Raw genomic sequence first — 27,270 nt, forward strand, 5'->3', positions numbered from 1 at the left:
TGAGTGCGCGCGCGTCCCTCCACCGTTAACATCTCGTGACGACCAATCAGAAGACGAACACGCGTTTGAAATCAAGGCGCGCAGGCCAATTGGAATCCTTCGCGCTTTCCGGGTCTCCGGCGAGAGGGCGGGAGATACCCGCCTACGTCATTCGTCAGCGAGCGAATTCGAGATTTGAATTCTTTTGTCGGGACGCTCGCAAGTTTTTTTGGAGTCAAGAATTACTTTTTAATTTTTCATGAATTTTGGACGAATTCGGAATAATAGCACCAAATGGTGAGTACTTTTGTGTTTTTGTGTGTATAAAAAACTGTTTCCGGTTTGTTTGGCGCAACTGGGCTAGCTTTAGCCGCTGTTAGCATCCCTTAGCTTAGCTGTTAGCTTCATTGAGTTGGACTATTTTTTTGGGAGTTGCGGTTCAATTCCTTATATTATTTTTATTGTCAAAATTAATGGTTGCCTGTGAATTCTTTTTCCGCGTTTTATGTTGGGTTATGGTGGCGATGTTGCAACAATTATACGTTACCATTTTTTACGTTACATTTAAGTTTAAAATAATGTGGAATGGACGGCGGCAAACCAAGTTTTGTTTGATAATGGTTGTCTAATTATGAGGAAACAATAGCTTTGTATTTTATTTTTAATTATTATTTTTTACTTTCCACGTATTCTTAACTCGCTAATTGTTTCAAAGTTGTCTTGAGGGCAACGTTTGCTTCTATATGAATTTATTCTTTCGGCTGTACTTTTTTTTGCTACGTAATTGTTGTAAAAGTTTACAATTTGGTCAATTTATTATAATTGTATATATTAATGGGATGGCTGTGTCCCTTGTTATTATTATTGTATTTCAATGCGTGACGTTTTCCCTCCCTTCCGTCAGTGAGCGGGACAACGTCGCTTTAAAGCAGGGGTGTCAAACAGGCGGCCCGCGGGCTGGATTAGGCCCGGTAAGGGATTGTATCTGGCCTGCAAAACGCTGAGGGAAGCACAAGAGAAAAACGAACTGCAGGTGGAAATATGTACACTTGATGTTGCCGAAGCCAGGTGCCTCTCACAAACGCTGTACTTGTATTTCTCTCTCGCTCGCTCTCTCCCTCGCTCTCACTGTCTCTCTCGCTTTTCTCTTTCTTTTGCTTCTCTCTTGCTTTTCGCTTCCTCTCTATCGCTTGCTTGCCGCTTTCTCCCTCTCTTTGCTTTCAGTCCCTTTCTCTCTCTCTTTCACTATCAATTTTCTCTGTCTTTTGCTCTAGCTTTTCTCTCTCTCTCTCTCCCTCACTTTTTGCTCCTTTTTGCTTTTTTATCTCTTTCGGTATTCGCTCTCTCTCACTTTTCGCTCTCTTGCGTTTCGCTCTCTCTCTTGCTCTTGCTTTTTTCTCTCTTTCTCTCACTTTTGTTCTCTCTTGCGTTTCGCTCTCTCTCTTGCTTTTTTTCTCTTTGTCTCGCTTTTCGCTCTCTTTCTCTCACTTTCCCCTCTCGCTTTCCCCTTCACCCCCCCCCCCTCTCTTTCTCTCTCTCCTTCTCTCTTTCTCTTTATTGTACTAGTCCGGCCCCCGAGAGAATGTTCTATCGTGTGGCCCCCGAGTTCAAATGAGTTTGACACCCCTGCTTTAAAGGGACAGTGTGTCATATGTTATTGCCTCCTAGTGGTACAAATGGCCTTTATTCAGTTAAAAATCTTTGGATTTGAGGAATACTTAATGTATTTCAATGTTTATTTTTTGTAAATATTTATAGGTGGAAACATTTGATTTTTTTACATAGTGGAATCCATACCCAGTAGTTGCTGCCATGTTTGTCTGGCATCTTGCTGCTATGCTGAAAATGTGTTTTTGAACCGCTCTCAATGAAAGAAACTCATACACTGGGTCCCTGTTTTAAGCACTAGATTGGATAATTAGTTTTGTAGTATTGCTGTAGTTGTTTATACAAAAACATTTTTGTATCATTTCTGCAGTCGTATTCTGTAGTATTTTGTTGGATTACCATAGTTTTACTTTAGTAGTCTTTCTGTAGTAAATCCACAGTGGTAGTTTTGTTGCATTTCCGTTGTGTTTTTGTAATATTTTTATAGTAGAAATTTTGTATATCTGTTATTTCTGTGGTAGTATTTTTGTATTATAGTTACACTGAAGTGGTATTTTTGAGTAATTCTGTAGAATATTTTTTGAAATATTTCCTGAGTAATATTGTTTTAGTATTTCTGTGATTTATTTAAAGTATGTGTTTAGTATTTTTATAACATTATTGTTGTTGTATTTTGTAGTACTCCTGTAGTCTTATTTTTGTTTAATAGTGTTATGGTTGTGGTATTTTGGTGTATTTTTTTCAATCCTGCCTAGTAATTCATTACATTTATTTTGTAGTATTTCCACAGTAGTTTTTTTTTTGTTGTATTAGTATTGCATTTTTAAATTGTTACTATAGTTGTATTTTTGTAGTAGTATTTTGTATTATAGTTTTAAGGTGGTTGTATTTTTTATTATTGTATTGCTGTAGCCTGATTTCTTGAAGTATCTCTATAGTAATTTTGTTTTGTATTTCTGTAGTGTTTCCATAGTAGCATTTTGAAAGTATTTATTTTCGTAATATGATAAAAGACGAAGAACCCTGCCTGGCTATATGTGGCCCCTGAGCTGTCTTTTTTTTCCTTTTTATTTCTTTCCTTCTCTTTATGTTCCTCTTTTACCCCTCTCTTACAATTTCTCTTTCTTTTTCCCTTTCTTTTCTTTGTTTCTTGATTTCTCCTGTTCTCTCATTTGTTTTGTTCCTTTCCCTCCCTTTTATTTCTCCTTTTCTTTCTTGCTCTCATTTTTTCCCTTTCTCACTTTCTTTCTCATTTTTCTCTTGCTTTCTCTCTTTTTTCTCTTGCTCTTTCTCTTTTTTCTTATTTCCCTCTTCTTTCTACTTTCAATAATGAACCTGATAATAGCATAGAAACAACATAGAGATAACACGATAGTTTGTTTTTTAGAACAGTATCTGAAAGCGGGTGCCTTTTGTGCTAAGACGTAGCCGAAAAGGAGTATCCCGGCGCTCAAAAGGGGTCGGAGACCCCGGGCTACAACAATGCATCGGAAGATTAGACTTTCGATTCTCTCGACCGGCCTTTAAAACTCGGAAAAGAGAACCTGATGGTGTCAGTGGCGTTTGCGAAAGCTTTTATTCTGCAAATATCTTTCACATGCCGCATTTCAAAGGGGGTGCTGGGTCTTTCCAGTAGAGAGGATGGGACTCTTTAAACCCCCACCCCGATATGCATAGGCACGTGCGGGACCACCCCCGGCCCACCCAGAACCTAAACCAAAGTGCATTCTGAGCGTAGGCGAGGCGTCCCGGCCGGCCGTCTCCCCCTTGTATTTCTTGTTCTTTCGGACTCGTTTCTGCGTCCCCCTGCCCGTCGGGAGTCGTCCTGCCCGCCCTGGTGAACATTTGAGGAGGAATTGTCTTACTTGGTGTACGACGTTGACATTATTTTAATTCTTGGGTGAGTCAAAATCCTGTGTTTTTGTCACATTGTTCATTTTTTCCGACTAACTGTGACTTATTTGCCATCTCCTGTGACCTAAGCAACTCTTGCTGGGTTGCCATTGTATCTCGCTTAAGCGGAAGAAGACGAGTAGGGTCATACGCGATGGGTTGTTAGCGGAAGTGCTCATGGATGCTGACGCTGGGCCTGGCCCATTTAGCAATTTTGAAGTGATTATTCTGCCTGAGTTTTCCCCTCAAATATGAATTCAATCCAAAAGCTCATTTTCCCTCCATTGAGCGTTTTCCGTGTTTTCGTCCACCGTGGCGGTTTGATATCTACGCGGAAGAACATCGCAACTGAAATACTGCGAGAAAACTAGAGATGAATGAATCAAAGGTTTGCAAGTGGAGGAAGCTGAAAAATGAACTGCGACAGGTTTTTATCCGCGTGTTTTACTTTGTAACCAAAACTTTAAAAAACCCACAATCGTTTTATCTACTGCTAAATTTGAAATACCCACACTTTATGCATGTCTGTGTTGTGACAAAAAATGGGGAGGTTTGGGTTTAATAGAACAGTAAACGGTGCATTTGGGAAACATTTCACGCAACCCGAGGGCACCCGCGGCACTTCCAGTTGTTTTCAATTCTAGAAAAAAAAAACTACGGAGACTGCACTCGTTCACACGGTGCGTCTTATGAGCGTAAATATACGGTCATTCAAATGACTGGCGTTTCTCTCTCAATTTTTCCTCCAGTAACCAATTCAAAATAATGCCAAACAGCGCAATATGTCAAGGACCCCAACAGTATTCTATAACATAAACATGTTTATATTTTAATTTAGTTGTATCCTTTGAAGCCGGGCTGTTATTTTCTGGAGTGAGTGCCGGCGTCCACGCTTTTGTTTTGAAGGCATCCCGCCGAGGGCGTGCGTTTTCGAGTCGTCCACGTGGTCCATTCGTAAAAGTTGAGCAAACTTTGAAAATGCAAACACGACAAAACGTGCCTTGGTTTGAGAATAAAGGCGCATGGTAGGTTTACAGTTTGTTTCCGTGGGTGTTGGAATGGCTTGAAATTGTCGCCAGCGTGGGTTCTAATGAGCACTCGTGAAGGACTTTTCCGCGTCTGCATCAAAAGGGAACGCTTCGAATGTTTTTTTATTTCTGTGAAATAGGCTTACGATGCACTTTGAATGCTCTTTTGCTTCGTGTTCGTAGCTGAGGTGAGATGTCCAGGACTATTTCATTTTAACGTGACGTTGTCAAAAAGAAGGATCACTGTGGAATTTCATTTTCTTTTTCACGTTGCTCCAGAGTTAAACTGACATCAACGGGTGGTGAAATCCAACACTGCGAAGCATCAGTTGAATGGCTCGAACAATATGAAGCCGGGTCGCTGCATAATACAATATAAATATGAAAAAAACAATTCTGCTTCTGATTGTTCTAAGACACAACTACATCTTTATAGCAATCTGCGTAGAGTCATTTGGATGACGCGCCATTCTGACCTGAGCACACACTTACATGAAAATGTGAATTCAAACATGTATTGTCATCTCGTGTGGGGGCCTTTCTAGGAGATGTCATAAAGTTTCAGGTTTAAAAAAAACATTTAGGGGGCCCTTTTTTTTTACCCAACGACAACATGGGGGTTAAAATTGCACCGTTTATTCGACATTTGAGAAGTGGAAATGATATTCCTGGATTTGGTTGTGCCTTTTAATTAGGGTTGGGCAGCAGGTTCTTAAGTCAAACCAGTCGAGATGAAGGAGTGACCGATAAGGGTTTTTCAGGGCCGATAACGACTATTTGTATTAAGGAAGCAAAGAGCCTGTATTTATTTGCTGTCAGAGCTCAAAAATTGGCATAAGACATGTTTAATTGTGCGTAACGAAACAGAATATTTGTTTTAAATTCAAATTATACCTTAATAGTTTTCTGATCATTTTCCAGTAAATGGTTTTCAACGCAACAAACACGACTTATCTTTCACTTAAACCAAAAAAGAACAGTGCAGGAAATAAAATGAACTCGTTTAACAGGTAGGAAAAACTTTAATAGCTCGCTGATGTTTTATAATATATAACTTTAATCCACTTAAAACAAAAAGTGCATCAAAATTTCAACAAAACTGGTTAATTGAAAAGTGTGGGCCGGATGGGAAAACTCATGTTGTGGTAACGGCTCATCACTTAGCCTTCCACTGAGGCATACTTTCTATTCTCTCACACACGCGCTTATGATAAGAGCCAAGTCTCCACCTGTACGTGTGTCCCTAAAACAAATCGACTACACTTTTTTATCTCTTAATCATGCACATGCTTTCTACCTGGGAGATCTTAAAATCTATTAACAGCGGTCTCCGTCCGCAGGCGTGTCGGGACTCTAGAGTTAGCGGAGATGCCGCTGTTTACTCCGCACTAATGTTATTTTTTTCCTGTTCTGGGGGCTCCGCCCCTGGTCGCTTATCCAATCAGAAGGCGCAGGGTGGGTAGCAGCCAAGAAAGGGAGAGAGGCTTGACTGTATCTGAGCCTAAATAATCGTCCCGTTGAACGGTTACAAATGTCTATAGCGATAGCCATCAAACCCTTAAATATCCGCGCCGATAATCGGAAGAGCACTGCCTCAGACGTGGAACTCGTAGCGTTGAAACGTATCGTACCCCGCCATCGAAAGCGTTGCGGTGGCCCAGGGGTCGCAGAAAGGTCACCGGGGCCCGTCAGCATTTCTGCTTTCCCGACGGACAATGCCGAGCTCGCCCGCAGGCTATAACTACAGCGGCGCTTTTCCCCTTTGTTTTTTGCAGACAATGGCGAACGTCAAGTACCACAAAGGGGACACGGTGATGGGGCGCTGGCCCGGCAGCAACTTGTACTACGAGGTCAAAGTTTTGGGTTTTGACCCCCAAAGCCAACTCTACACCGTCATCTACAAGGACGGCACCGAGCTGGAGCTCAGGGAGCAAGACGTCAAGGTCGGAAAGGGCGAAACCGCGGCGTTTTCCTCGCATCGTACGACGTTCCGCCGACGTATTTTTTATTTATTTATTTATTTATTTTTTTGCAGAATTCGGCCTCTTTCCAGCCGCGCCCCCGTTCCCGGTCGCGATCCCCGGGCCGCCGACGCAGCCGGTCTCGCTCTCCGGCCAGGACGACGAGGCGCTCTTCTTCTCGGCTGGCGGCCGCGACGGAGAGCGCCCCCTCCACGCGTCAGGACTCCAAACTGAAGGAGACCGTGCGAGTCAGGCTCAGTCCTCTGGTGAGCGCCTTACCCGAGCAAATGTAGGCGGGGCCGAATGTGGCCCCGCCTACAATCAGAAGTCGCTCTTTGATGTGAAGCATTTTCGCGGGAGCCCTGTTCCCGTTTTTTAACGCGACGCCGTTGACGTTTTTCTCGCAGAAAGTCGAGATGTCGCCCGAGAACAACGGCAACAATCGACACGAGAAGAAACGGGAGAAAAATGTCGCCGCCAAAGTCAAGGAGGTGAGTGTGAGCATCGCGTGTTAGGGGGAAGGCCTGTCGCTGTCACGTGATGTGCCAAAGCCCCTCCCCTACACCTGGCGAGCCATCACGAGGTACAGCGGTCGTGGGTTAGATTCCCGACTCCTCCGAGTTAAATGTAAAAGTGAATATTTATTCTTAGAATCATATGATTCGCCAGTCTTCTTTTGTAAGGCTTAGAGACGAATTTAAATAATCATCCCAGTTTTTTTCGCTGAGGTTGCTTTCAGCAATTGTCAAACAGTAGAAACCCTTGTTTATTAAATACATCGAAACCAAAGAACAAAGACAATTTTTGGTTCAATGATTTATTCAACAACTTTACTCTTTTATTTTCAAATACCTTTTGCACCGTCGTATTGTGATATTAAAAATAATCTTTTCGCTTTATTGCACTATTGGTTGGTTGTGAGAAATAGGATCGGTTGAGCGACGCCGGCCGATCAAGCATCCTTGATTTTGGCAAAAATGTCAATTTGGCTCCAGAAAGGTGAATCATTTATTTTTTGCAAGTTTTGTTTGGCAAGAGCTACTCAAAATGAGATGATGATTCATTCCGAATGTTTCCAAACCTTTCATTTGACTTCATACATTTGTCGCCATCATGTGGACATTATTGGAAAAACAAATGTGGCATAAAAATGCATTGATCTTCTTTTAGCATGTGGAAAAGTCCAACTGACATAAAGGCTATTAGAGAAACTGCAAATTTTGAAAAAAAAATTGAGCGCACATGATGAGGTTCATTTGGCTGTTATACGTTGGTGTGCGACGTTATTGACGCACAGGCAGACGCGGGCAGAAAAGGGGCAGGATGACGGTTCAGCAAATGGGAATGCAGAACAAAATGCGCCATGAAGAGTTTAGAAACCGCCAAAAATAAACTTTGAAACAGTGAGGGATAACTGTATAGTTTATTCCAGGGTTTGTATGGGTGCTTAAAACCCTTGAAATTTTCAAAGTTTGAACTGAGCTTTGTAAGTGCTTGAAATTATTGCCATGTTTCATGACAGTCTGACCCGATGAATTACGCACTAAATGAAGAAAGATTGAAAATTGAGGATTTTAATAAGGCGCGTCTAAGCAATGCATGCACCATGAATGAGCTGGTTAATGCTGCAATGATGTTCCAAGCCAGGAGATGGCGGCAATAAGTCCCAATTCCAAATTCCGTAGAGCTCCTTTAAACTGCAGAACAGGGCTCTTCAAGCAGAGAGACATTTTTGATATTTATTAGCACGATGGGCCCCCACATTCTAAGTATTATGGTGTTACTACATATTTACCTGGTTAATTGTTGAGGTAGGGTTCAAAGGACTTGGTCATTCATGAAATTGACTGGCAAGAAAATCACAATGACCCTGCAATGGTGAGCTATTCTCAGAACACCCTAGCATTTTGCGCACCCACAACACCGATTCGAAGAAATTGACTTTCCTTGGCTCGAATAATACTAGTGAGAAAATATCTTGAAATAATGATTTCTTCTTATAATGGTACTTGTGAAATGGGAAAATTGACGAGCACAGCAATGGTGGGGTCCTCATCAATGCAAAATCTTGAAACCCTGACGTCTAATTCTTCCTTTGTTTTGAAGGCGGAGACCCAGCCCGAAAACCACAGTCGCTACAATCTCCGGCGTAGGAAGGAGGACATTGCCCCCGAGAAGCCGCAGGTGGCCGCTGCCAAAACGGCGCCGCTTCCCGTCGACGTCGCCACCCCGCTGGATTTTGGGGGTAAACTGGGTAGGTTGCCTGACAGGATGGTCTCATAACTCGAAACCGGATCTGATGGGGTGTCTATTCGGGGTCTTGCAGGGGCTTACTTCTGGCTGCTCTTCCTGCCGTCCTGGGTGCTTTTTGTCATCCTTCAAGTAGAGTTGGAGGACCCCAGCTTGGTCAATTTCCCGCCCCCGGCCCCCCCCTTGCAGGCCTTCTGGGACATCAGGGCCCTGGGCCTGGTCCTCTTGTGGATCCTGTTCCAGGGTTTCCTCTACGTCCTGCCCGTGGGAAAGGTGAGGCCGTGAATCCTACGTCTTCCAGCATATTTCAGGCACTCGAAGCCCCAGTGTGTAATGTACCAACCTGTAGTGGTTCAAAAATAGTGTATTTATCAAAATAAACACCTTTTAAGTGAAATCATAAACATGGGACAGTCGCCTGAGTCTCTTCATCCGTCGTCATTTGTGTCCGTTTTGAATCCCGCAGCTGAGCGAGGGCACGCCCCTGAGGTCGGGCCAGCGCCTCCAGTACAGAACCAACGGTGAGCCCGCCGGATTCTATGGAATTTTTGAGAGGGGCCGAATTTCATTGTTGCGTTCCCAGGCTTCTTCGCCTTGGTGACGAGCGCCGCGGCGGTGGCGGCCTCCGTCCACCAGGGGGCGGACCTCACCTACATCCACGCCCACTTCCTGCAACTGGCCACGGCAGCCTTCCTGGTTTCCTTCCTGCTCAGCGTTTACCTTTACGTTCGCTCGCGGCAAGCGCCGCCGGAGCAACGGGCGCTCGGAGGGAGTTCGGGTGAGGCCGCCGTGACAGACATCGGCTCGGGAGGTTCGGGTCCCCTGATTGATCCCCCGTGTTTCTGCCCAGGCGCCGTGGCGTACGACTTCTTTAAGGGCCGCGAACTCAACCCTCGCGTCGGAAATTTCGATTTGAAGTTCTTCTGCGAGATGCGGCCGGGACTGATCGGATGGGTGAGTTCTTTCTCCGTTTCCGAGTAAGGAAATAATTGCGGCGCAGACGGAAAGGCTTTCCTCTTTTTGCAAAGGGCTCATAAAAAAGGCACGACACAATGGAAGTGAGGAGAAATAGCAATAGCACCCATATAAAATGGTATGCATAGCAAAAATGAATCCTTCTGTGACTTCAAACAAAATGGTCTTATCTAACATTGTTTTTTACCACAAAAAAAAATACAATTTCGCTCTTTCTCTAGTCATAAAGATTACCGTATTTTCCGCACTATAAGGCGTACCGTGTTATAAGTCGCACCTTCAATGAATATTTTAAAACTTTTTCCATACATAAGGTGCAACGCATTATAAGGCGCTACAGTAGAGGCTGTAGTTACGTTATGCAACTATTTGATGGTGCCGCGCTAAAGGGAATGTCAACTAAACAGTCAGATAGGTCAGTCAAACTTTATTAATAGATAACAAACAAGCTTTCCACAACTCCATTCACTCCCCAAAATGAATAAACAGCTGTTTTATTATTTTCTCTGAGACAAAGCATTTTTGTGACACATCTTTAACATCTTTGAACGACAGCAAGGCATAACATTTTACTTTTCCTCCATTTAGTCAACGCACAAAAAAAACGTCCGATACTGTTATGGTAAATTAAACGTTAGTGCAATCGCAATATAGTGACACTCGTAATGTGCAAAAACAATAACAAGTGCAAAACAATAACATAATAAATGTAAAACGTAAACAGCTCATCCTCATGCTTCCTCCACTTCCGCACCATTGATTCATTAATGTTAAACTCTCTCGCTGCTGCTCTATTCCTGTGTTCTACTGCGTGACTGATCGCCTTGAGTTTAAACTGCGTTATAAGCGTGTCTCTTAATAGGAGCCATTTCAGGGCCTTTATAGAAACGCACAAATAAAAGAGAATTGTTGTTTAATATTTCCTAGTATGCACAGCGCACTTCTTCTACGCAAAAAATGGAGTCGGTGGCTGCTTACCGTAAGTTGCGAGACCTTGTAATTCAATATTGATCTATATATAAGGCGCATAGTCAGCTTTTTTTTTTTTAAAAACAGATTTTAGGTGCGCTTATAGTGCGGAAAATACGGTATTTGGGTTCATTTGAAGCAACGTTTCTTCCCATTATTAGAATGAAAGCTGTCCTTTTTTTTCATGTTTGCTTTCCTGCACACAAGGAAAACCCTGCTTAGAACAAACAACTGCTTTTTCTAGGCATTTTAAGATTTGTTTTCAGCCTTTTCTTTTTTTGTGCAAGAAAGAAGAAAAACACCTGTCTTGTTTAGCATTATTTTGCTTCACCAAATAGTTTTGCCGCCATGATTGTTCCATTCGAATGAGCATCCCTCTAACAGTGTATTTCTTGGCAGTGCCTGATCAATTTCGCTTTGGCGCTGGCAGAAATGAAGCGGCAAGGTCTCAGCCGGCCCTCGGACGCCATGATCCTGGTCAACGTCTTTCAGTTGCTCTACGTGGCCGACGGACTCTGGAACGAGGTAGGACCGCGGGTTGTAGTGCCACCCGGTGGTCAACTATGTAACGACGTACTTTTAATCGCGACGTCCCAGGAGGCCATCTTGACCACCATGGACCTGATGCACGACGGCTTCGGCTTCATGTTGGCCTTCGGGGATCTGGTGTGGGTCCCCTTCACGTACAGCCTGCAGGCCTATTACCTGGTGGGGCATCCCAACGCCCTCGGCCCCCTCGCCGTCGCCGCCATCGTCTTGCTAAAATGTGAGGAGACCGGCAAATTGACTTTTGCGGGGAAAGACCGCTCACTGATTCTTTTGTATCGTTTCTCGGCAGTGACGGGCTTCTACATCTTCAGGAAATCCAACTCGGAAAAGAACGCCTTCAGGAGGAACCCTTCGGATCCTAAACTCTCGCGTGAGCGGAAAATATTTCTATCTATGAAAAGTTAGATGGAGCGTGAAATTGCAGCCGCAGCCAGTGCGTGTAGTTAATAGTAAATACAGGGATGTGATTTTTCCGACTTTTTCACTTGCGTAGCAAACAAATTACGAATCCGACTGTCTCACTCTTACCTTTATTGCTCTGGCGCACCCTGGCGGCCGTTAGAAAAATTGCATAAATTGGCCGCATCGTTGCACAAGCTGCAGGGTCTGAACTGCATTTGGACTTACCTTGCAGTATTTACAAAAAAAAAATCAGGTATGTTGGCAAATTATTTTGTTATTTAAATCTTCTAAAGATGTTACTTAAATGATTAATATAAGCATGGTTTTGGACAAGTAAATTGCTTAAAACCCAGGAGCTTCAGGGGGGCTTTTTTATTGCATCCAGATACATGATGTGAAGGTAAGTCAACAAACAGGGAGAGATGGATTTATAGTTCCCTCTCTTTGACAAACTAAAAAAGACAAATGAGGGGAGAGATTGACAATGAGAAAGAACAAGATTAAGATTGTTAAAAAGAGACAGATATAAGAGGGAAAGCGAGATACAAAAAGTAAGATAGCTTATAGAGAAATATAGACTCTACGGTAATTGCAATGGTATGGAACAGTGGTGCCTTGACAAGCACACAATATGCTTCTCTCATAAGCATTTGGTTTTTCAGACCTCCGGAGCATCCCCACGGCAACGGGGAAGAGTCTGCTGGTGTCGGGTTGGTGGGGCGTGGTGCGCCACCCCAACTACCTGGGAGACCTCATCATGGCCCTGGCCTGGTCGCTTCCTTGCGGTAAGTCTTTTTTAGCTTAAGAACACTAAAACGGAGCTCAAACTTTAGTTCTGTATCCTTAATTCAGTGTAATGCCCCTTTTGAAACCCAACAAAGTAAATTCATAGTCCCAAAGGTGAGAACCACCAGGAAAAGTATGTGTGTGTGCGGAGTTAAACTTTGGAACAATTTACAAGACAAGATCAAACAATGTCCAAATATTCATGTGTTTGAATTAAAATACAAAAAAAACAGTCCTGGCAGAATACAGAGATGAAGGAAACGGGGTATGAGTGATACGAGAGATTGGGAATAGTGCATCTACAACTATGGTTAACTTTGTTATTGTTCTATCATAGTATACTATTATTATCATTGGTGTATTTGATAGGGAAGATGAATGGGTAGAGAAAATAAGCGTAACATTATTTTAATGTTTGAAATAAAGTTCATTCATTCAACACCTACCATAAGAAACCTGGCAACAATTTCAAGCAACCACGGCAACTGACCCGTTTGCACCCCCTCAGGCTTCCGTCACCTGCTGCCGTGGTACTACATGATCTACTTCCTGATCCTGCTGGTGCACCGAGATTCCAGGGACACCAGCGACTGCAGGAGGAAGTACGGCTCGGCCTGGGACCGCTATTGCCGAGCCGTCCCCTATCGCATCATTCCTCGCGTCTACTGAGGGCTAGAGGTTTCGCTTTACTCTTACACGGAAATGGTTGTCAAAAAGGGTCGCCCTGTCCTCAAAATACCTTACCAGTGTTATAATTTTTTTCGTGACAGTTTATTGAACTGTACTTCCCCCTAGCGACTAACCTGGTAACTACATAGTAATAATATAGGATATCACCAATATTAACCCTGCTTAAAAAAAGTCGGAGACCATTGGTATAAGGCTATATAGCTCCGTTTTCGATGATTTGTAGTTAAAAGTAGAGAGTTAAAACTATGAGTTAAATGCCACATTTTTATCTCAATTCATAATCAAAGCCTCAAGCTCCATATAAAGGTGACTGCAATTTAGGGTTTTCGACTGAATGTAAGGTTATGGTTTTAATTTGACTTTAGGGTTCTGAAAAATGGCTTTATAAAGTCCAAAAGAGCACAGAAAAAACCTTTTTAATCCCATGGCAATTAGCATTTTTCCAAAAGCGCGCAGTCCTACCACAGAAATACTAACATGTATTCAAATCCAGTCATTTATGCTTTGAGTATGTTGTTACTACAAAATCAATTAAATGAGAGGGCATATTTTTGTAACCATTTCTAAATACAGAGTGATTGGTCCCCACGTTTTAAACAAGAAACTATCTGCAAAAGAAGGAAAATGGAGTATTATGCAATTCCATCAAAGGAAAAGTATTTGTACATAATTGTATATATTGTTTTTTTTTTCATCTACTTCAGGTAAAACAAAACATGGTTTTATTTTTTTAAATGGGACGGTGGATATTAATTAGCACTCGTCTCGTCGGTACTAAAGCTCATATGAGTCACCGAAAAACATCACGTCGAAGTATTTCTGCTACTTTTTTAACCACTAGGGAGTGCTAAACATATTACACACTGTCCCCATGAAGGCTAGAATAAGCTGTTTTACCCCGCGACTATGAATCTTTTCTCAGGACCAGTATTTTGAACCACTATTTTCTGTACATTTGGAATTGTTGTATAGAAGGCTAGTTTTTGACTAGAATGATTTTGTTTTTATCTTATGCATTAGTTTGAACCTTACTTTCAATACATAAATGTCTCGCCAACTCAGAATTCACCTATATTTCCAAAGGATGTGTAAATAGATTTGCATTTTTAAATATATTTAATGTCATTTGGGCGCTTTTTGTTTGCAGATGTGCTCAACAACTTAGTTCCTATACACCCTTTCATTTATTTCTGGTGGAGATTTTTAACCTGTTAACACGTTTGTGCTGACATTGGAGGAAAAATGTAACTCATTGTCAATGGAGATTTTACAGAATCCCAGTGGAGGAAAAACAGGATTTGTGCTGAATGCAATAAAGCAAAAAGATTGGACCGAGGCGCACACCTATCAGGTAAAAGAAATTAAGTGTTTATGATGGTTGCCATTGAGTCCACATTATAGCCTCGTTAAAAAAGGCACGTTGGCCATAAAATTCAGATCATTTCATTTGTCTTGTATTGTTTTTTTTGGGCCAGTTCCAGTTTTGTAGTCACAATATGTTCAACTCATTTTATAACAATGGTAATAAAGGTATATTCTATTTATTCCAGGAAGAGCACATATTGATAGAATATAAGTTTTATGCAGGGTTACTTGAACTGGATTACTTTCAATGACTTTTGGACGTTTTGCCGTTCCGTGTATTCCGATACTCCCCGAGCCTGCACAAAATGGAGTCATTTGATTCCTATTGAGTTTCTTTTGTCTTTTCTTAGCATATTTGGTATGGGAGTCATCCAGTTCAAGTAACCCTACCCAACCCTGGTTATAGGCGAGAGGTGGCTAACCTGGTCCTGCGTGTTTTGGAAGTTTCTCTGCTCCGATAAAGGTGATTCCAATCAACTGGATCATTATCAAGCTGAAATTGGAATCACCCGTGTTGGAGCCGGAAACCTCCAAAACATGCAGGACCTGCTTGGCCACCCCTGTTATCTGCAAACACTTAGCTTTAGATAAGTAGCATGAACTCAGTAGTAACAATCATCAACGTTTAAATTCTCTTACCTGATGTAGAATGCGTGCTGCACATCTGAGCATTGTTGATGATTGCCTTTTCGCTGGAATGTATTTAAGAACTTCTTTTGCCGGAAGCATGTAAAACTTGCAATCGAGTACATTTTTTTCTCCACAACATTACGACCACTAGAAGCTACAACGACTTCCTTTTTGTCTATCTCCGGCTACGAAAGGGTCTGTTGAAACAGGGTTAAGCTTTTAAAAGACCTCCCCGATGTGAATATGTGCTGCAGCCCCAATAAAGACTAAAAGAAACTGTCTTTGACTTTGTATTTCCTGATTGCCTACAGTTTTGTCAAATTTTACAGCGAGTCAAGAAATTGGGCTTTCATTATCGTTAGCATGCGAGAACATAAAAAAAGGAGCACTGGGAAGCGCTTACGAGCAACATCAGTCATTTTCGTTTCCGTTGGACTTGCGTGCGATGAACGACCGCTGGTTCTTCTGGACTTGAAGCTGAAAGCGCGACAAAACACTTTTCATTAAATTAAGGAGAAGAATTGAGTCATGAAATGCAGTAGAAGGGAGACAGTATACAAATAAAATTGGTTAAATAAAAAAATGGTATCGCAAGGGGAAAGAGTAAATACAATCCCAAAACTGTATGTGACATGCCGACATTTCTTGTGTAAATATTGTGTCAATTATAACTAACCTTATCTTCTTGTTTTTTTATACCTCGCTGAATGTGTGAACCTGGAGTGTCATGCCCGATTTCGTTGTCACGATATGTCAACCCATTTTGTAACAATGACAATAAAAGTATATTCTATTCTAAATATAGGGCTTAGAAGTAAACAATGAACAAGGGGGGAAAGGAACAGAAAAAACGTTGAAAAGCTAAATATTAAGAAAAAAAAATTGAAAACAAAAAAAAAAGTCAATCAACTTGACAATAAACATGACATACAAAAGTATGCCAAACACATGCATGTCAAATACTCTTCTCCCTACCACCATATCATCAAATCCTTTGGATGTATCATACAAAACAAAAGTTTTTGTTAGATCTTTGACTGATTACACTACTCACGTTGAGAATGTTTGAGTTAAACATTTTTTTCCTCTCTGTACTTCTGCGGAACTTTCCGTTTTGTGGTGAAACAGCCCAACACTAAAAAGTGGAACATTCAAAATTCTACCATAGCGTTATCAGAAAAACTGTCTGCCGGACCAAAGTGGTATTACGACTCTCATTGTGTGCATTGATACTCTTAAATCACCTAATAAACAATGTCAAACAGGCGGCCCGGGGGCAAAATTGGGCCCGCTGAGGGATTAAATCTGGCCCAACACTTAAAGAAGCGCAAGAGAAAAACAGGCTGCAAGTTGAAATATGTCAACTTGATGTTGCCAAAGCCAGGTGCCTCCAACAAAGACACTGTACTTTCTTTATTTCTCTCTCTCTTTTCCACCCTTTTCTCCCACTCTGTCTTTTTCTCTGTGTCTTTTAACCTCTTTAGCTCTAACTTCCTTTTTTCCTTTCTTTTCTCTCCTTCTGTCTTTCTTTCTTCCTCTCCCTTTTCCTCCTCTCACAACTTTTTATCTTTTGTTCCTCACGCTCTCCCTGTTTCTTTGTCCCGCCCTCTTTCCTTTCCCCTCCCTTTCTCCTATTTCTTTATCTCTCTTTCTTTCTCTTTAATCTACTAGTCCGGCCCCCGACAGAATGTTTGTTCTATCGTGTGGCGAAACTTTAAAAAAAAAAAATTATTTTCTCTTTCTCTCTTCATACCCTTCTCGCTTACTTTTCTCTTTTCTCTCCTTCTGTCTTTCTATTCCTCTTTGGATTTCTTTCTTCCTCTCCCTCTCTTTTTCTTTCTTTGTCCCGCCCTCTGTCTCTTATTTCTTTCTCTTGAATCTACTGGTCGGGCCCCCGACAGAATGTTTGTTCTATGGTGTGGCCCCCCCCCGAGTTCAAATGAGTTTGACAGCCCTGACCTAATACAACGCATGGATGACCTCATGAGTCGATGCAGCCCCAACTCGAGCGAGCGGTCACATTTTACACACTGCGGCTTTAATGTTTACCCGTTCCAAAGAAGAATCCACAGCAAATGGGGTCTTACCTTGACTCCTTCCAAGACGTGCGGCTCCTTGAGCAGCGCGTTGTTCATTCCCTCCTCGGTGCTGAATCCCACCCAACAGAATCCTCGGTGGAAGCCCGTTTCTTTATTCTGTCAACAAACAAACACGGGTCACGACTCCGGAGGGACGACGTTTCGGAGATCTCTTCGGCGCCACCTACGAATGGCACGATACACCTCTTCACTTGTCCGAACTGTCCGAAGTACTCCCTCATCTCCTCTGCAATACAAAAGCACACGACAAAGGATGATTAAAAACGGGGTTCGTATGGGTGCTTGAAATCCTCAAAGGATTAAAACGTGCTCGAATTTTGAAGTGTTTGTAAAAGCTCAAAACTGTTGCCAAAATGAGGCAGACATTGCTCTCTGGTGGTTTAGCTTTGTCATTGCGGCATCTAGCAATTATTTGTACAGCTTAAAGTTAAATCCGAACCTTTTAATGCCTTTTGAAATCAAATTTAAGATCACGTCAACAATAAAATAACAAAATTGAAAAAAAAAAAAACACGGAAGCAATCTCAAACAAATACATAAATTCGTTTTTAAATCTCGTTTTGGTGAAATTGAAAACTTTCCATTTGGAAAAAATAGCATACCCCAAAGTTTTAGACATAGAAAACATGAAATAAAAAGGATGTTAACAGTACACCGTGGATCCCCAGCCAAAACTGGCAGGTAATTCATTCCAAAGAATAGGGCTGCAACAACTCGTTAAAAGGATTATGATCAATTATTATGGGTAATGGCAACCAATTAGATCATCAATTACTAATATGTATATATTATTATAAGTAGTATATTTAAGGTCAACAAAAACATGGTGCCAGAAAACATCCAAAAACGATTTACTCGGAAAGAGGGTAATTTTTAACTTAAAAGGCTGTAGTACGTTCAAAATCCCAAAGGTGAGAACCACCAGGAAAAGCATGTGTGTGTCTGCGTGCGGAGTCAAACTTTGGAATAATTCACAAGACGAGATCAACCAATGTCCAACTATTCACCTGTTCAAATTTAAATGCAAAAAAAACATTATTGACACAATACAGAGATGAAGAAAATGGGGTACGAGTGATACGAGAGATTGAAAATACAGTACTGTGTTTACAACTAGAGTTAACCCTGTTGTCATTGTCACTATTATATCATAACCGTTATTATTGCTATTTTTGTTATCGGTGTCACAATAATATTTAGTGACTAGTAGCATTATAACGTTAATAGATGGGTACTACGAAAATTAGTGTATAAAATATGTGACTATTATTATTATAATGATTGATATCTGACCTATGTAATATGGATATCCGTGAGATGAGCTATCTGTAAATTGTATTTAATAGGGAAGATGAAGGGGTAGGGAAAATAAGCGTCCGCTTCTTTTCCAACATGTTAACATTATTTTTGTTGTCGAGTCATTGTTTTTGTCCCTGTTTTGATTTTATAATGTTCAAAATAAAGCTTTCATTCACGTTAAATCAATGCAAATAACGCTGAGAGTTGTAGTACCACTTTAGTCTGGCAGAGGGCGCCAAGACCTTTTTATATTAACAAAATGATCTTTTTTATCAAACATTGTATCATGACAAACAAAATCGACATATAAATTTCAACTTTTTAATATTTGACTGTCAAAGCTAACATTATTCGAGGGAACAGAAAGTGCTGCAGAAGTAATAAGAAAACAAGAAAAAGAGAAACAATAACATTGTTAACGCTATATTATATATCTTCATGTTGGGAAAGTAGATTTGCATTTTAATATATTTTTGGTGGATTAAAAAGAGAATTGCGACATAAAATGAAATGTATTGGTCTTTTTTAGTTTTCTAAGATAAGCCCAAATAAAATATGGTCGGTAGATAAGATGGTAATATGTGAGGGTATCAAGAATACATATAAGTCAAGTCATGCTTATTTGTGACACCCCTAATCACAAAAATGTCTCAAAGGGCTGCACAGACCACAGACTATAATGACAGCATCCCCTGATCTGCAACCTACATGAGGGCAAGGAAAAACTCAAAAACCTCAACACGAGGGAAATGAAGAAACCTTGAGAAGGGACCGCAAATGAGGTATCCCCCTTCCAGGATGACCAGGCCAAAATGGATGATGCAATAACAAATAATACACAGATATTGTCAACACGAAAAATAGCTCATTCATAAGTTATCAGTTAATTACTGTATTTATTGGTGTAAAATGCCCATTCAACTCAAAGTTTAGGTGCGCGTTATACACAAAATTTTTGGTCGTATATTATCAAACGCGCAATTACGCACTGCTCGCACATTCTCAGCGCACAAGAAAATCTAGCCGGCGCACAAAAATCAGGGCTCAAAATTGCTTATTAAGAAGCGAATAAAGTCAAAGTGACAGTGCATGAAGGGAAAAATACACGGGTTCCCCCGATGTTGTGTCCTAAATGCGGTATTTTGAAGTCGAGTCGAAGGAGAACGAAGTGGAGTAAAGTTAGTAGAGTTTGGTGAGAACCGGCTTTTTCGGCTCGGCTCACTAAAAGGAACCGGCTCTATCGGGTCCTAAACGGCTCTTCGGATTGTTTTTGCTTCTTTAATCCCAACATGACCAGATATTATGTAAAATGATGCACAAAATGACTTGCAGGAAGGGGGGAATAGAACAAAAAAGAAAAAAAATACCAAAATGAAAAAGGAGTGAAAAGCTGAGGAAAAAAAGAAACAAAGAGAAAAAAGAAGGAAAATTTTTGAAAAAAGCCAGAAAAAAAAGAAAAGAAAGACATGTAGGAAAAAAGTAAATAGAAAAAAAAAAAAAAAAAAAAGTAACAGCTCGGAAAAAATAAACCCAATGAGATTTTTTTTAAAGGAATTTAAAAAAAAGTAGAAAAAAAAACACGGAAAAAAGAAGAAAAAGTTTGTGTTGCATTCAAATAATTTCCAACAAGTCAATCTTGTTGCCAACATTGTACTTCCACTAAAAAATGTGATTAAGTACAGTTCTGTTTCGTGAAACCGACTCAATAAGCCCCCAAAAATGTGAATATTATGCGACAAAATATATCGGGGAAAAAAAAAAGAAATGGATATCTTGTGAAAAAACAAAGGACGTTTGTAGAGCGTACAACCTTTGCAATAGTACATGATTCAATTCATTCAAAAATGAAAACTCAGCAAAATGTAACTTGATGTCAAGTTTCAGACATGTTTGCTAATGACTTAGTTGCCACACTCGGGATTGCCGTCGCCCACTGTTGTTTCAAGCGTTGCTGACCGACTTTGTGTGAACGCTCAGACCCGTAAGGAAAACGACAGGGAACATTGCTGACCACTATCGCAAAATATTGGATGCGACGGGAATTGAACCTGCATCCTTACTGTTAGACCAGGGGTTGGCAACCCATCATGTTAAAAGAGCCATACTGGACCTAATATATCAAATAAAAACAAGTATGGCGCCGCACAAAATGAAAAGCTTTATCAAGAAAGGAACACATACTGTGTATGTCTATACCGTATATGTCTATACTCATTGGAAAACTTTCAGAATTTTTGTGTCATGTCACACTTTATTTGATTTTTGTTGATTGGATTTTTCTTTTACATGATAGAAATGTGTTTTGGCACATTCTTGCCAATAACAAGGAGGAAATTCAAAAAAATAGATCGATTATTGGAAAAAATATTGGACGGATTGATGGATTATAAAAAGAATCTTTAGCTGCGGCCCTACTTAGGAACTTTTCTGCAACATTCATGAAAACATTTTGTTTTTTTGTTGCTAAATCTTCAGGGTTCAAGAAAATATATCATTAATATATTCACATTTTTAATGTATGAACTGCATATAAGACAGGGGTGTCAAACTGGTTTTAGCTGGGGGCCACAAATGCTATTAAAAAAATCTCACGGGGGCCAGACGAGTAAGTTTAAGAGAAAGAGAGAGGGAGAAAAAGACAGAAAGAGAGGGAGGGAAAGAGAGCGATAAACAGATAGGGAGAACAGGCGAGAAAGGGTAACAGTGAGAGAAAAAGAGAGCAGAATAAAGATATGAATGGAGAAGAAAGGGGAAATGAATATAGAGAGTGAAAAAGAAAGTGAAAAAAGAGAAAGATAAAAAGAATAAGAGAAGTGAAACGACAGAAAGAAAAAGTTGGCAGGAGAAAAAGACACAAAGTGAGGTGAGAGAGAGAGAGAGAGAGAAAGAGAGAGAAAAAGAAAGAGAAAAATAAAGAGAAAAAAAAGAGAGAAAGAGAGAGGGAGAAAAACAGAAATAAAAAGAAAGAGAAAAAGAAGAGAAAAAGAGAGAGAGAGAAAGAAAGAAAGAGAGAAAGAGAGAGAAAAGGAAAGAAAGAAAAAAAGAGAAAAAGAAAGAGAAAAAGAGAGAGAGAATAAGAGAGAGAGAGAGAGGGAGAGAAATAAAGAAAGAGAGAGAAAGGGAAAGAGAGAAAGAGAAAGAGGGTGAGATAGAAAGAGAAAAAGAAAGAGAAAAATAAAGAGAGAAAGAGAGAGGGAGAAAAACAGAAATAAAAAGAAAGAGAAAAAGAGAGAGAGAGAAAGAAAGAAAGAGAGAAAGAGAGAGAAAAGGAAAGAAAGAAAAAAAGAAAAAAAGAGAAAAAGAAAGACAAAAAGAGAGAGAGAATAAGAGAGAGAGAAAGAGAGGGAGAGAAATAAAGAAAGAGAGAGAAAGGGAAAGAGAGAAAGAGAAAGAGGGTGAGATAGAAAGAGAAAAATAGAAAGAAAGAGAATTAAAGTGTAAATTAGAGAGAGAAAATAGAGAGCAAGACAGAGAAAAAGAAAGAGTTAGAGAGTGAGAGAGAAATAGAGAGTGAACAGAAGAAAAAGAGGGAGAAATAAATAAAGAAGTGAGTCAGAGAGAAATGGAGAAACACTACCACAATTGTTTTGTAAGTGTTCACAGTTTTGGTGACATCCGGCGGAAATATTAAAAACTACAGCTTATGTTCCTCTTGCGCTTCTCTCACTGTTGTCTTGCGGGCCGGATTTAAACCATGGGTGGGCCTGATCTGGCCCACGGGCCGCCCGTTTGACACCTGTGATATAAGACATTTTAATGCCAGTGAAGGCCTTATTTTTAGGACGATGAATTCCATGCCTTTTATGACTTATCAAGGATCCACAAAAACCCTGTTGTAAAACACTGTTCTATGCAGCGTCATCGCCCCCTACAGGTCGTGCCCAATAAGACAGGTGCACGCACGCTACACTAAGACAGCCCACTATGAAATGTGTATTAGTGCAAGGATTGTGTATGTAACGGGTGTAATAATAACTTTTGTTTGATTGAAATTCCTGCTGAAATATGTGTATAGTTTTTGGTAAGTGTCCTGCAATGATGAGTCCAACAGTGCCACCTGCTGGTATGGGGTGGGGTTTGGTTTTGGCTTCTGACATGTGACCGGAAGGCGGGGTTTGTTGGCAGTCTACAGAGGGAACTGCTACTGGTAAGACACATCTTTTGGTGCTCCACAAAAGTTAAACATTATAACCACAGCTGACAAATCTCTCAACATGCACAGTAATGTGATTGATGTTGTCAAGCTGTTTAGATTTATTTTCGTTTTGTTTCTGTTTTACTAAAATATGAATTCCCCTTGTAGAGATCAAAGAGATCAAAGCCAGCAGAAAAGCTAGTGTTGTGACTCATTCATTTGCAGGTAAATTGTACCCGTTTTTATACTCATTATTGTTCTTATTCCTATTTTCTCATATATATTAAAAAGGATGATGTTGGTTAAAATTCAGACTAAAGAAAAATATGTTGAATTCATTGTTAACGTTAAAAATCCACTATACGATCTCTTGTTAAAAGTATCTTGTTAAAATGGATGTACAAATGTATTGTGATATTCTAAAATGTATTTTATGTCAATTGAAAAGAAAGCTCTTTGATATGCTTTGTTGGGCAGTTTTCAGAGGGAACTGCTACTGAGATCAAAGAGATCAAAGCCAGCAGAAAAGCTAATGTTGTGACTCATTCATTTGCAGAAACGGTAATAATAAAAACCTCATCATCCAGTCCAGCGTGAATGTGGATCTTTGGTGGGACAAGTACACTGCGGTTACATGTATAAGGTCTGGACATTTTTATGGGGCATGGAAAAAAAGAAGCTAGCAATTAACAGTGATAAATTGTAAATAGAAGAACTTCCTGCGACTGAAAAATGGAACCTACATATTACAGTCATTTTAGCCGACACCGATAACGGGAGAAATTAGTCTTAAATATTTACTCATGTATTCTTAAGATACATAGATATAAAGATTTACTCAAGATCTGAAAATCAAATGTCCTGATACATGCACACGCAAGATGAAAAATCATATAGGTACCGTAAATTCCGGACTATAGAGCGCACCTGATTATAAGCTGCACCCACCACTTTTTTTTAAATGAATTTCCACTTTTGTTCTTACACAAGCCGCACCCATGTATAAGCTGCGTACGCCCGCATTAAAGCTTACGACTTTATCATAAGTTTAACCCAGACAAGGCTGTATGTTCCATGATTGAAACTACATGGGGTTTTTAAGGGTTATTGATCTATCTTCGTTATTCATTATCCATTATCCGTTATCGGTCAGTTCATAATACGCTACAAAGCCTAGGAGCCGGGACACTTACTCTCAGCCAAAAGGCCAAGCTAAGGTCCTAGCCCTAAAGCCTTGCTGCGATCATTGCGAATGCACCGTTCCCGGAGGTACTGCAATACCGGGCCGATGCGTGGAGTGGACAGAGCAAGCTCATATTCCATCTCCGAAATGCAAAAATCAAAGATAGTGACTTCATAGAAAGTACAAAAAAGGCCAAGCTAAGGACCTAGCAAAAGGCCAAGCTAAGGACCTAGCATCAAAGCCTTGTTTGGCCGAGCTAAGGTCCTAGCATTAAAGCCTGATTGAAACTACATAGATAGTACACAATCCTAGAACCACAGTTGTCAACATAAATGGAGAATGATACACATAATTAACGTATGATGCAGACTTGTAAAGTCCGGGTGCCGTTGAAAGTAATACAAGGAAACAAAATGTATATTTCCAAAGTTAAGGGTGGGGAAAAATATACTGGACTGTCTCAGAAAATTAGAATATTGTGATAAAGTTCTTTATTTTCTGTAATGCAATTAAAAAAACAAAAATGTCATACATTCTGGATTCATTACACATCAACTGAACTATTTCAAGCCTTTTATTATTTTAATATTGCTGAATTTGGCTTACAGCTTAAGAAAACTCAAAAATCCTATCTCAAAATATTAGAATATCATGAAAAAGTATACAAGTAGGCTATTCAACTAATCACCTGAATCATCTAATTAACTCGAAACACCTTGCGAGGGTTTCCTGAGCCTTAAAAACACTCAGCTTGGTTCAGTAAACTAAATCACAAGTATGGGGAGGACTGCTGATTCTGACTACTGTCCAGAGGACCATCATTGATACCCTCCTGACGGAGGGTAAGACACAAAAAGAAATTTCTCAAAGAGCAGGCTGTTCACAGAGTGCAGTTTCAAAGCATATCCACAAAAAGTCTGTTGGAAGGGAAAAACGTGGCCGGAAACGCTGCACAACCAAGAGAGATGACCGCAGCCTTAACAACATTGTGAAGAAGAGCCGCTTCCAGAATTTGAGGGAGCTTCAAAGACAGTGGGCTGAAGCTGGAGTCCAGGTATCAAAAGCCACAGTTCACAGACGTGTCCGGGAAATGGGCTACAATAGCCGTATTCCCATGGTCAAGCCACTTCTGAACTCAAGACAACGGAAGAAGCGTCTGACTTGGGCTATGGAGAAGAAGCACTGGACAGTTGCAGAGTGGTCCAAAGTCCTCTTTTCAGACGAAAGCAAGTTTTGTATTTCATTTGGAAGTCAAGGCGCCAGAGTCTGGAGAAAGGCTGGAGAGGAGCAAAATCCAAGTTGCTTGAAATCCAGTGTGAAGTTCCCACAGTCAGCAATGGTTTGGGGAGCCATGTCAGCTGCAGGTGTTGGTCCACTGTGTTTCATCAAGTCCAGAATAAATGCAACTGTGTACCAAGAGATTTTTTGAGCACTACCTGCTTCCATCTGCTGAGAAGCTCTATAGAGATGAGGATTTCATTTTCCAGCATGATCTGGCACCTGCCCACAGTGCCAAAACCACCAGTAACTGGTGCACTGACCATGGCATCACTGTCCTTGATTGGCCTGCTAATTCCCCTGACCTGAACCCCATCGAGAATTTGTGGGGTATAGTTAAGAAGAAGATGAAAGACACCAGACCTACAAATGCAAATGAGCTGAAGGCCGCTATCGAAGCATCCTGGGCATCAATAACACCTCAGCAATGCCACAGGCTGATTGCCTCCATGCCACGCCGGATTGATGCAGTAATCCGTGCAAAAGGATTCCCAACCAAGTACTGAGTGCATCAATGGACATTTTCAAATGTTTGATTTAGTTTTGCTGTTATAAAATTGTTTTTTTTACTTGGTCTGAGGAAGTATTCTAATATTTTGAGATAGGATTTTTGAGTTTTTTTCAGCTGTAAGCCAAAATCAGCAATATTCAAATAATAAAAGGCTTGAAATAGTTCAGTTGATGTGTAATGAATCCAGAATGTATGACATTTTTGTTTTTTTAATTGCATTACAGAAAATAAAGAACTTTATCACAATATTCTAATTTTCTGAGACAGTCCAGTATATCCACTATTGTCCGCTGCGACAACAGACAGATCTACCCGGTAACTCAGCTTTACCCCAATTCCCATCAGCCCGCGTTTGCTCCGCCCCTTCTTTTTGATTCGTCCGTAGAACACATGACAGAATAAATCTCTAAAATAAATACATTATAAAAATATACAGTTGCAAATACATTTTATACATGGTTACACATATTTACGAAGAAAGACGGTACACCGAGAGTTTTCAAAGCTTTAATGGCCGCTTCACTGAATAAGCCGCAGGGCTGAGCATTTTGGGGAAAAGTAGCGGCTTATAGTCCGGAATGTTGCCATTTTTAGTTCAAGGGAGCAATGTACAAGCAGAGAAGTGTCTTATTATAATAAAAATTATACAGAGAAGGCAAAGTTAAATAAACTACTTTTGATTGAATGGATTGATTGAATTTACGGTAATATTCGGGGACGTCGGATTGAACATTATAAATGGTACTGGGGAAATTAAAAAATAAAATAAATGGCTTTTAAGTCCATAGAAAGTATTTAAATTTGGTCACGAAAAGGTGAAGAAACCCCGGAAATAGAAAAACTGGGACGAAGCAGCGTTTCTGATACGTACATGTAACGTTTCAATCTGTCCGCCAGATGGCGCCACATTACAGTCGCCAAATCATGTACTGTAGTATGAAAAGCGCATTATAATAACTCAGTCTGATGGATTAAAGCCTTTATATTTGATTAATTATTCTTTGTTCAAATTTAAAAGGAAAAACTTGAGTGATATAATAATGCACACGTGCGATAGGACATCATATCATGAGCACCGGTAGAGGTGACCGTCCAAAACACATAAATGACCAAAACAGACACACTTACACCAATAAATAACGAATTAAAAAAGAAATTATTTAAAAACAAAAGTAAAAATAACTCACTTCCAGCAGCTGTCCACGGTACTTTTGACACAAACACCTCGAACACCTTCTTTGTCTGCGCTGCCATGTTCGAACGCTGACAAGATGACCCCGGAAGCAAAACTTCGTTTCCGGTAAGTATTTTTCAACTCGATTTTTCTTAAACATTAGAAAGTAAATAATAAAGCTACCCTATATTTAATATACCATCCATTTGTTCTGTTTTTTTTTACGTTATTCCTTTTTACAGTGCAACATATGCCGAAAACCAAATTATTACACCTTATGACCAGAGGAGGACAGTCGTTTGACAGGAGACACCGAAGTGTATTGATGGGAATTCCGACTTTTTTTAGGGAACCGGCGCATTTGTCTCGGTTTACTAAAAAGAGCCGACTCTTTCAGCACTTAAACGGCTCTTGCGATTATTTATGTTACTCCCATTTGAATATTCAATAATGTAAATATGTACACAGAAATAGTGAATGATTTTTAAAATGTCAATCAAAAATTG

General features: G+C 40.4%; 2 protein-coding genes and 1 pseudogene across 2 annotated transcripts; 1 reads left to right on the forward strand and 2 right to left on the reverse strand.

The window, feature by feature from the left end:
- The first annotated feature begins 127 nt into the window (after positions 1–127).
- lbr (lamin B receptor) lies at positions 128–15,366 on the forward strand. Its single transcript, XM_088324649.1, has 14 exons — positions 128–276; positions 6,284–6,451; positions 6,544–6,735; positions 6,877–6,960; positions 8,576–8,723; positions 8,796–8,992; positions 9,186–9,240; positions 9,303–9,497; positions 9,570–9,673; positions 11,063–11,188; positions 11,261–11,429; positions 11,502–11,582; positions 12,277–12,399; positions 12,909–15,366. The coding sequence occupies exons 1-14, from the start codon at positions 274–276 to the stop codon at positions 13,067–13,069; spliced, it is 1,806 nt and encodes a 601-aa protein (XP_088180775.1). The 5' UTR covers positions 128–273; the 3' UTR covers positions 13,070–15,366.
- On the reverse strand, positions 15,363–26,944 carry slirp (SRA stem-loop interacting RNA binding protein). Its single transcript, XM_088324650.1, has 4 exons — positions 26,778–26,944; positions 17,352–17,410; positions 17,173–17,280; positions 15,363–15,562 (listed from the first exon to the last, which is right to left on the reverse strand). Exons 1-4 carry the CDS (start codon positions 26,842–26,844, stop codon positions 15,497–15,499), a joined length of 300 nt encoding a protein of 99 aa, XP_088180776.1. The 5' UTR covers positions 26,845–26,944; the 3' UTR covers positions 15,363–15,496.
- On the reverse strand, positions 23,866–24,030 carry LOC148346381 (U2 spliceosomal RNA; annotated as a pseudogene).
- Positions 26,945–27,270: the final 326 nt, after the last annotated feature.

This window comes from Urocampus carinirostris, chromosome 20 (genome assembly GCF_059441175.1).
Source record: "Urocampus carinirostris isolate Australia breed hairy pipefish chromosome 20, RoL_Ucar_1.0, whole genome shotgun sequence".
Taxonomy (NCBI): Eukaryota; Metazoa; Chordata; class Actinopteri; order Syngnathiformes; family Syngnathidae; genus Urocampus; species Urocampus carinirostris.

Bases quoted from the DNA above. Each gene is read 5' to 3' on its own strand.
- lbr (XM_088324649.1), top strand. The intron at 6,961-8,575 runs GTGAGTGTGAGC...TTTGTTTTGAAG, and splicing joins TCGCCGCCAAAGTCAAGGAG to GCGGAGACCCAGCCCGAAAA. The intron at 12,400-12,908 runs GTAAGTCTTTTT...GCACCCCCTCAG, and splicing joins GGCCTGGTCGCTTCCTTGCG to GCTTCCGTCACCTGCTGCCG.
- slirp (XM_088324650.1), bottom strand. From the start codon at position 26,844: ATGGCAGCGCAGACAAAGAAGGTGTTCGAGGTGTTTGTGTCAAAAGTA. The intron at 17,281-17,351 runs GTAGGTGGCGCC...GTTTGTTGACAG, and splicing joins AGAGGTGTATCGTGCCATTC to AATAAAGAAACGGGCTTCCA. The intron at 15,563-17,172 runs GTAAGACCCCAT...TCGCGCTTTCAG, and splicing joins ACGTCTTGGAAGGAGTCAAG to CTTCAAGTCCAGAAGAACCA.